The 8,872-nt window shown below is 54.2% G+C and overlaps 2 protein-coding genes and 1 long non-coding RNA gene across 8 annotated transcripts in view; 1 reads left to right on the forward strand and 2 right to left on the reverse strand.

The window, feature by feature from the left end:
- Positions 1-1,565: 1,565 nt before the first annotated feature.
- On the reverse strand, positions 1,566-5,169 carry ALDOC (aldolase, fructose-bisphosphate C). The gene is made up of 9 exons (XM_039252473.1): positions 5,062-5,169; positions 3,868-3,989; positions 3,569-3,780; positions 3,403-3,457; positions 3,146-3,306; positions 2,944-3,027; positions 2,537-2,711; positions 2,213-2,412; positions 1,566-2,062 (listed from the first exon to the last, which is right to left on the reverse strand). Exons 2-9 carry the CDS (start codon positions 3,977-3,979, stop codon positions 1,967-1,969), a joined length of 1,095 nt encoding a protein of 364 aa, XP_039108404.1. The 5' UTR covers positions 3,980-3,989; positions 5,062-5,169; the 3' UTR covers positions 1,566-1,966.
- Positions 5,170-5,392: 223 nt separating this feature from the next.
- The window catches only part of LOC120245419, a 5,756-nt gene continuing 2,276 nt past the window's right edge, over positions 5,393-8,872 (forward strand). Inside the window, exons 1-4 of one of the 3 annotated variants that reach the window (XR_005531784.1) lie at positions 5,393-5,481; positions 6,527-6,764; positions 7,069-7,191; positions 8,287-8,365. This is a non-coding gene — a long non-coding RNA (uncharacterized LOC120245419). The other 2 variants (XR_005531777.1, XR_005531782.1) reach the window with 2 other exon arrangements.
- SPAG5 (sperm associated antigen 5) overlaps positions 5,820-8,872 on the reverse strand; it is a 21,123-nt gene continuing 18,070 nt past the window's right edge. For all 4 annotated transcript variants that reach the window (XM_039252442.1, XM_039252448.1, XM_039252433.1 and 1 more), the window contains 9 exons: positions 8,297-8,408; positions 8,043-8,129; positions 7,659-7,779; positions 7,438-7,549; positions 6,980-7,060; positions 6,638-6,793; positions 6,476-6,550; positions 6,263-6,343; positions 5,820-6,024 (listed from right to left, as the gene is read on the reverse strand). In XM_039252442.1, coding sequence (XP_039108373.1) covers positions 5,953-6,024; positions 6,263-6,343; positions 6,476-6,550; positions 6,638-6,793; positions 6,980-7,060; positions 7,438-7,549; positions 7,659-7,779; positions 8,043-8,129; positions 8,297-8,408 — 897 coding nt within the window. In that variant the 3' untranslated portion in view covers positions 5,820-5,952. The remainder of the gene's footprint in view (positions 6,025-6,262; positions 6,344-6,475; positions 6,551-6,637; positions 6,794-6,979; positions 7,061-7,437; positions 7,550-7,658; positions 7,780-8,042; positions 8,130-8,296; positions 8,409-8,872) is intronic.

Here is an 8,872-nt window from a genome sequence, read left to right on the forward strand (position 1 = left end):
ACGAGGTCATTCAAGGGCGCTTGGCTGGCCCAGTCGGTAGAGCAGGTGAGTCTTGATCTTGGGGTCCTGAGTTCGAGCCCCACGTTGGGTGTAGAGATTACTTAAAAAAAATAAAATGAGGTCATTCGTGTAAAGAACCCGGCACGGAATGCACCCAAATATCACCTGTCAGGATAACTGGATCCTCCGTATCAGAGAGCCCCTCTTCTGGGCACTCTCTCCTCAGGCTTCAAATATGGAGACAGCAAGCTAGTAGTACCTTTTTAGCATATTTGGCTCGTTCAGTCTTTTTTTTTTCTTTTTTAATTCATTTGAGTTCATTTCCAAGTTGTAAAAGTCTGAATACTTCACTTAAAATTCTCGAAAACTCATGAGCACAGACTCTGGATCCTGATCTCTTGGGTTTAAATCCTGACTTTATCACCCCACCTTGAGAAGTTAACTAACTAACCCCTCTGTGCCTGTTTCCTCATTAAAATAGGGATAGTAATAGTATCTACTTCATACAGTGTTGCAGTAAATGAGTTAGTAAATGTAAAGTGATTAGAATAGGTCCTGGCAGGAGCACATAGAAAGTGCTATATAACTGTTAGCTATTTTTGTTAATATAAGGTTGGGTCACACCGGGCCTACGGGTGGAGCATTGATTGTGCACTTTACACAGAGCATGGCCCGCCCAGTTCGCACAGAACACACCTGGCAAGTTCTTTCAACTTGTCATCCCTTCAGACAGCCCCAGGTGCTTGATGTACCGCCGGCCGTGCAAACTCTAGCCAAGTGGTCAAAGTTTAGCGCTAAACCTCACCAGGTCTTCCCTTGCCCAGACCCTCAAATTGGCCTTCTCTGTGCCCTCATGTACCCCAAACGGGAACGGGCAGTAATGGCCCTTGGCAACCTCCCAGGTACCGTCTGGCAGTCCTGAGCCTTGGGGCTTTTCCGAATGTCTCAAGCCCCAGCAGGGCTCAGCTACACAGGAGAAGTGAGGGACTCCCATCCCCCTTAGCCCAGTTTTGGGCCACGCGCAAAAGCTGCCTTCAGGAATTGCACGAGTCGGGGCGCCTGGGTGGCTCAGTCGGTTAAGTGTCCGACTTCGGCTCAGGTCATGATCTCATGGTTCGTGGGTTCGAGCCCCACGTCGGGCTCTGTGCTGACTGCCAGCTCAGAGCCTGGAGCCTGCTTCAGATTCTGTCTCTCCCTCTTTCTCTGACCTTCCCCTGCTCACGCTGTCTCTCTCTCTCTCTCTCAGAAATAAATAAAACATTAAAAAAAATTGTTTTAAAAAAAAAAAAAAGGAATTGCACGAGTCTCGCCTTACTCCACCCTTCGGACGCAGCCCAGTGCCTCCGATGTGGCGGTCCCTGAAAGACCTGCAGCCCTCCAGCTTTGGACATGAACCATCAAGAGCTTGAGCTGGGGATGGTGACTGGGTGTGCCCCTCCCCTCGGCACTTCCAGCCCACTGCAACTCAAAACCTACACTCCCCACCTCCACAGGGCCCAGACAGTCAGCGGGAATCAGAAACTGAGAAGTGGGCATCTGACGGGTAAAACAGACAGACAAAGTAGCATGTTTTGCTACCATTTATTTGCTAGGTGGTATGTACCCAAGGTGTGAGTCATGTCTGGTGTCCTGTCCTCTGCTCCCAGGAGACAGGACAGGCAAGGAAAGCTCAAGGAGAAACTACCACATCGTGGGGGGAATTGTGGGGGCTAGCAGAGGCAGGGGGAAACAGAAGCATCCTGCTCTGACTTCTAGCAACTTCTGCCCTCAGTCATGAGGGGCACCCCATCCATCTAATGGTCCCAGGTGGCAGCAATGGGAGAGGGGAAGGAAGGGTAAAAAAGGAAGATCACTCAGTGCTGGATGGAGTCACGTCTGCTCTGAGCGGCTATTTGGTGCTAGCCATTACTATAGGTGAAACTGGGTGCAGGCGGCCATGCCATGGGCTGTGACATGGAATGGGTATTCAGTAGGCATGGTTGGCGATGTAGAGGGATTGGGCAGCTGCTCCGCCATCTTCTCCACTGCCTTCATACTTGCCCTGGGCCGCAAGCCCATTCACCTGCAAAAGTGGGGGGGGGGGGGTGAGGGCGGGGAGTGAACAGGCTGACCCAGCCCACAGGTGCCAAACCCTGCCCAGGCTGAGACCCCTGAACGCTGTCCCCTGCCTAGCTGTGCCCCTCTCCCCGAATCACCGCCTCCAGCTCCCAACCTCGGCCCGCTTGATGAACTCCTCAGTGGCAGCCCCGGCATTGTCCTGTTCCCCTCGCCAGGCACTGAGGGCAGAGGCCTGCAGGGCACGCCCATAGGAGAAGGTGAGGGCCCAGGGCCGAGGAAGGGGGCAGCGGTTGATAGCATTGAGGTTGAGTGACGCTTCCTCTTCACTCTGACCGCCAGACAGGAAGGTCACTCCTAGGGTAGAGAAGCGATGACAAACTGGTCAACTCTATTTTTCCAGGATACAGGACCCATGAAGGCCGCAACACCCTGAGGATGGGCCTTAGGGATAGGAACGGAGTAGACAGCACGGTGGTACCTGGGACAGCCGGGGGCACAGTGCGACGCAGGGCAGTGACCGTTGCCATGGCGATCTCCTCTGGGCTGTATTTAATGGGACAGGCATGGCCAGGGGTCACCATGTTGGGCTTGAGCAGAGTCCCTTCGAGGTACACGTGATGGTCACTCAGGGCCTTGTACACGGCAGCCAAGACCTGGGGACCAGAGGTTTACTAAGGTTCTGGACACCTGCTCAATGCCCCCTGTTGAGGGGAAAGTGGGCATGACTGGGAGGGGCAGTACAGGCTCAAACTCACAGGTATGTTCCTGGATGAAGTAAAAGAGGGCTTGGGGAAAGTGCCTGCATCTGAGCCAGGGCCTACGGGGAAGCGGCTCTCCTTTCAGGCTGTCCCTGCGGTACGTGTCTGTGCCCAGGTGTGGACTCACCTTCTCCGTAACATACTGACAGCGTTTGAGGTCATGGTCTCCATCAGGCAGGATCTCCGGTTCCACAATAGGCACAATGCCGTTCTGCAGGTAAGAGTGGAATGACTTGGGAGGGGCAGCAGGTAGGAGGGGAGAAAGCCCTGGTAACCCTCTCCACACCTGGCACAGGGCACCCATCCGACCCCCTCACACATACACACACCTGCTGGCAGATGCTGGCATAGCGGGCCAGCACGTTGGCATTCTCCAGAATGGCAAGTGCTGAGGGTGTGCGCTCACTGATTTTCAGCACGCAGCGCCACTTGGCAAAGTCGGCTCCATCCTTCTTGTACTGGGCACAGCGTTCCGAGAGCCCGTCCAGCCCTGCAGGCACAGTGCCAGCCTCATCACTCTGCCCCCCTCTGGGCCAGCATCCACCACCCAACGGCCCTGTGGTCCTGAAGCCCACCCATCCTATACCTTGCGTGGTGGTTTCTCCATCGGTCCCGGCCAGAGGAACTACACCCTTGTCAACCTGTAGGGGAAACACAGGCAGAAGGCTGAACCCGGGCAGATTCCCCTTGTCCCCTCTCTCACACACACCTATGTCCACATTCAGCCCCCCATGGAGGGCCAGTGGCTGCACCTTGATGCCCACGACAATGCCCTTATCCTGGATGGTGCGAACGAAGGGAACACCGCTGTCATCTTTCTGGTAGAGTGTCTCGTGGAAGAAGATGACCCCTCCAATGCACTTCTTCACACGGTCATCAGCACTGAACAGGACCTGGCGGTACAGCCGGCGGTTTTCTTCTGTGTTCTCCACTCCAATTTGGCTCAGCCGCTTGGCCATGCTTCCTGGGGGCAAACACAGGAGGGGTAGCAAGCTCACCCCCAGGGCTCTCTGGCCGCCTCTACACCACCTAGTCACAGGCCCTCACCTACCTACAGACTCATCAGCGGCCAGAATGCCTTTGCCTGGGGCCACAATCCGGAGGGCAATGTCAGACAACTCCTTTTTCTGCTCAGCAGAGAGGGCTGGGTATGAGTGGGGCATGGCGACAGCTCTGCAGAATTGAGACAAGAAAGAAAAGCTGGACCCGACCTTCCACCTCCTCTCTTGGCCATATGGGCCAAATGGCCTCCGCCCCCACCCCCACCTCCCAACGAGCATGGAAGCTGGGAACAAGGCGGTAGTCCTTGGCATAGGTCCTGGGCAACACAGTGACACCAATCCCTCTGACAGCTAGCAGGCTTAGGGCCCCAGTTCCCACATCTCCTTTTGTCACTGGTGGGCACCCTTCCCAGCCCTGGGGAAAGATGCAAGGTGGGGGCAGGGAGGTGAGCAGCCCTGACGCTACAGGTCTTCTTGTGAAACTACTGCCCAAACGAAGATCCGGTCCTTCTTTCGCTGAATTTGGCTCCTTCAGGCAGGGCATGGGCCCCGGCCTTTCCAGTTGCCCTTGATCGTCCTTAGCAGGATCCCTAGGGAAAAGCGCACTTACTTCCAAGGCTTCAGAATGAGGCAAAAGTACCTATCACTCCTCTTCCCTCATCTTCTGGAGCAAAAAGTGGGGGACAAGTGGGGAGCAGGAGTGGCACTTTTTTGTGCCACATAGGCTTCTGTTACCGCTTCTTTTCCATAGCTCAAACCTGACCGCCTTTGCAGCCAGACGGGAGCCGAGGATCAGGGTTGAAAGGAGTGAGTAGAGGGCCTGAGAAAGGGAGGGAGAGACGCAGGAGCAGGGGGGGAGACCTGTGGGGAGGGGATAGGGAGACAGGCTAACGAAACCAGGCCAGAGAAGGCAAGACAGCGGGACGGGGAACTTAGCCTAGGACAGGGAGCAGGCTGCGATGAAACTGGGCTGGGTGGGAGAGGCGGACCCCAGGGAAAAAATCCAGTAGGCAGAGGAAGACTCGGTATTAGAAGACCTGCATCCGGGCCCGGACCCGAGAGCTGAGAGGAAGGGGTGTTGTGGACGAGGCTGAACCACAGGGTTCCAGGTGGACAGAAAGGAGAGAGGATGTAAGGAGAGAGCTGAGAAGGCACATCAGGCACCTTTGGGAGCAGGGCAAGGGTGACAGAAGGAAGAATCAGAGAGAGGAAGCGGAGATGCTCCCGCCTCGTCCCGGCCTCACCTGTGCACAGCGAGTTAGCAGCGGCAGCCACAGGAACACGCGGATTAAGGTCGGCGACAGCTGTGGCTCCAGCTCCGGCTCCTGTAAATGAGGCTGCGGATGCCGCAGAGCTACGTGACACCCCCGAGGGGCGGGCACCTCCCCGCTATAGCCACGCCCCCTCCCCCGACTGGTGTCGCAGCAAGGCCACGCCCACAGAGGCGGGGCCACAAGGTGGAGTGACTAGCCGGCCAGGTTCTCAGAGGCGGTTGTCCTCTCCCACCTCGTGGAGCCCTGCCAATAGGGCCGCAGGGGCAAGAAACGGCCTTGCCCTCATTTCTGCCACAATCGCCTTTACCGTGTGCCGCGCACTGTGCTGGATGCTGGGAATTGGGCCTGGTCTGGTGAAGGAGAGTCACCTAACCAGTCACAACTGGTGGGGTAAGGTGGCACCGACAAAGGGTGGCAGTCCAGCACAGGGAGTAGGAACTGAGTTTTCTGTCCTCATCCCCTTATTTACCAAGACCTAGCCTAGAGTGGGATGGAGAAGGTAAGAGAATGAATCCTCCTCTGTCCCGCCCCCAGGCTACGAGCCAGGGAACAAGCAGTCCAAGTGCCCAGAATATTGAGGAAGCAAGAAAGGGAGGAGGGGCAGCCAACTTTGGCTCTGGAAGCAGCCAGAGCGTGGTGGGGAGGGTGCGCAGGGGAGGAGGGCCAGCAAGCTTCTTTGATCTCATCCACCTCCCATACCCCAAAAATAAGAACTGAGTGAACCTCAATTAAGAAATACATTAAATATACTTTATTTAAATAGCATTAAACATAGCTAGCTCTATGCCAGTTGGTCCTGATGTTGGGGTAAGGGAGTATAGCAGGTAAAAAGGGGTAGAACAGATCCGAGCTTTCATTGTCTTAGCTCAGAAACTCCAGCAATCCCTGTAGCTCCTTGCAACCCCTCACGACCTCTGGGATGGACAGCAGAGTCTGAAAAGGGAAACAGAAAAGGCAGCTCAGGGCCACAAGTCCAAGGCTCTCGGCCCCAGGGAGCACTAACTGAGTCAGAGGGGAGGAAGCAGAAATCACAGGGAAGGCTGCAGCAGTGAGGCAGGCCCAGTGCTCAGCCCTGGCTGGGGACCAAATCAATGCTCAGCAGTACTTCCCGGGGCCAAGCCTCGTGCCAGCAGCTGTAGCTCCTTTAGCATCAACTCCCTCCCTCCTTTACCCCATAGATATGCTGGACGATGTCATCTAGTTTCTTTAATTCCTTGTCAGAGCGCCGAAGATTCTCCTCTAGGATGTTTCTCTAGAAAGCAAATAGGTTGCGTTAAGTCCTCATACTCAGAAGAACAGCATAGCTTGTGGGACCAGGAAAATCTGGCAGAGCACTTGCTAGTAGCAGTGGGAAATAGCCCTGGAATGGCATGGGAATTCTTACATGGCTCTGGAACTTGACCATGAGTTTTGCCTTCTCATTTTTCATCTCCAGGAACATCACCCTCAGCTTGTCCACCTATAGATGTGTCCAGATCAGCAGAGGCACAGCCTAGGGATCCCTCCAGCTGCCCAGCTCCTTTGTTAACTCCGCGTTACCTCTTACCTCTTGGGAGAGCCACACCTTCTCCTGGACCCAGTTAGTGGCCATCGGCTGACAGTCGGGGTTCAGCTGACCTGCTAGGGTCTCTTGTAGCACCTTGGTCTCTGTCTCCGCACGCCGAAGTGAGCGGGTGAGCTGGGTGACCTCCTCTCTAAGGCTCTGGGGAGGAGAAGGGAGAGGTACCCAGTGCCCTCAAAAGGCCTCTCTATCCTTTTCATCCCCTGTGGTGAACAAGGGTTCCACACACTGGAGGGGGAGATTGGAGGGGGGACCCAATGCTCATGTTTGAGATTCTAGCTATCAGTGACACAGAAGATAGATGGCCGGGCATCACCCTGAACGTACTATGAGCTCGCCACTCTTGTCTATCTGCTCTAGGATCTTCTCGTTCTGCTGTTGTATCACTTCCTGGAGCTCCTTTTCATTCTGTGCAGGGAAAGGGAGGAAAGAAGTACTGGAAGAGCTGGCTTCCTTGCAGCCCTCGCCTGGAGATAGGACCCAGGTTCAGCTCCAGTAATACCAACTGATAACATCCCAGTTCTTCCTCCAGGGCTATGGTAAGCAGGCACATTTCAGAGTTGAGAGAGATCTGCCAGAGTTCCTGACTTCTAGGTCAGCCTGGCAGATGGGTCAGCCCACAGCGAATTCCCAAACATGTGAAATGTCTGACCCCAGGAAGGGCAAAACTAGGGCAATGGTTGGAAAATCCCCACCACCCAGATTTCTGAAGAGACCATGGCTCCCAGTGGGCCAGCAGAGCTGCCCCAGTTCTGCGTCGCCCCACTTTCAGGCCCCTCCTTCACCTTGTAGCGCACGCACAAGGCCTGGTTCAGCTTCTCTATGTCTGCTTCCTTTGCCTTCTGGGCTTCCTGATGCTGTTCTTCCTGGGCCTGTAGCCTAGCCTGCAGATCACAACTAGGGGAGGGAAGAATTCGGCATTATTTCTGTCCTCTCAGGCGCTGGCTGGGCCCTTGACCTGTCTCGCTTGACCTGTCCTCTCTAATCAAGACTGCCCTCCACTCACATCCTTCGCTGCAGAGCCCTGATGGCTTCTTCTTTAGACTCCTGAAGCAGGGAACACAGGCTTTGCAGCTCCAGAGTCACTGTACCCATGTTTGCCAGGCTCTTCTCCATGCCCGGGGTCTCTGAAAGAGCAAGTCCTAGCTGGAGATAGAGCTCTTTGGCTCTGGAAGGAAGAAGTGCGTGTGGCCATCATTGCCACAACTCTTATCCATGTTCCCCACCCATAGGATCTGAATGTCCGGAATACTGCAGATCCCAAAAGGCAGAAATAAAATGAGCCCACGTAAAATTGAGGTTTTTAGAGCAAAGCACCTCTGACTGCTTTAGTCTTTATCATTAGTACCAGATCTGGAAATGAGGCAGGATCCCAGGAGCCCATCCTAACCTGTAGGCTGAAGGGAAACCATGGATGCTACTCTGGTGAAAGCACTCTTGTCACTTCCAAGCAAGGGCACAGGAGCTGCTTCTGGCTCTAAAACAAAAACCAACCCAAGTAGAAGGCCCCTCTGGTGACCCAGTCAAGGGTCTGTCATAACAGAAGCCAGGGAGAGAGAAGTCTGTTGGTGGGCATCTTTAGCAACTGAAGATATCAGGGGCAAGGTCACAACTTTCCCACCCTTCAATTCCAGGGCCTTTAACCTTCATAGGCCATTGCTGTCAAGATGTTTCCCAAGGAGGTGCTGTCAGTGGGCGGAGGGTATTCGTGGGCAGGAGCACAGGCTGTGCTCACTGCGGGGGGCTCTGGATCAGCCTAAGGATAAAGGAGAAAACTTATCAGCGGTTCTTTGGGGGTTCATGATTTCCTGAACTTCCAGGTACTCACAGGCCCTCTTCTTTGGAATGCTATTCTATCCACTCCTTTTTTCCCTCTGTCTTCACCTTCCCGTTGGCTCCTTTCCCCGAACTTAATTCTCTCATTAAAACATCAACAACTTAATTTTTAAATTTTTTTAAATGTTTTTACTTATTTCTGAGAGAGAGAGAGACAGCGTAAGCAGGGGAGGGTAAGACAGAGAGGGGATACAGAATCTGAAGCAGGCAAAACAACAACTTAAAACAGAAACCTTCTTCTTACCAGGACAAATATCATATGTGTGCACGTATAGGAGGACTAGGAGGAACTTAACAGAGGACCAATCGGGAGAAGAAGGGGGGAAATGGTGGGGGAAAGGGAGAGAGGCAAACCATGAGAGACTCTTGAATGCTGACAAAAAC

The sequence above is a fragment of the Hyaena hyaena genome, unplaced genomic scaffold (genome assembly GCF_003009895.1).
Source record: "Hyaena hyaena isolate Hyena2069 unplaced genomic scaffold, ASM300989v1 scaffold_10, whole genome shotgun sequence".
Lineage (NCBI taxonomy): Eukaryota > Metazoa > Chordata > Mammalia > Carnivora > Hyaenidae > Hyaena > Hyaena hyaena.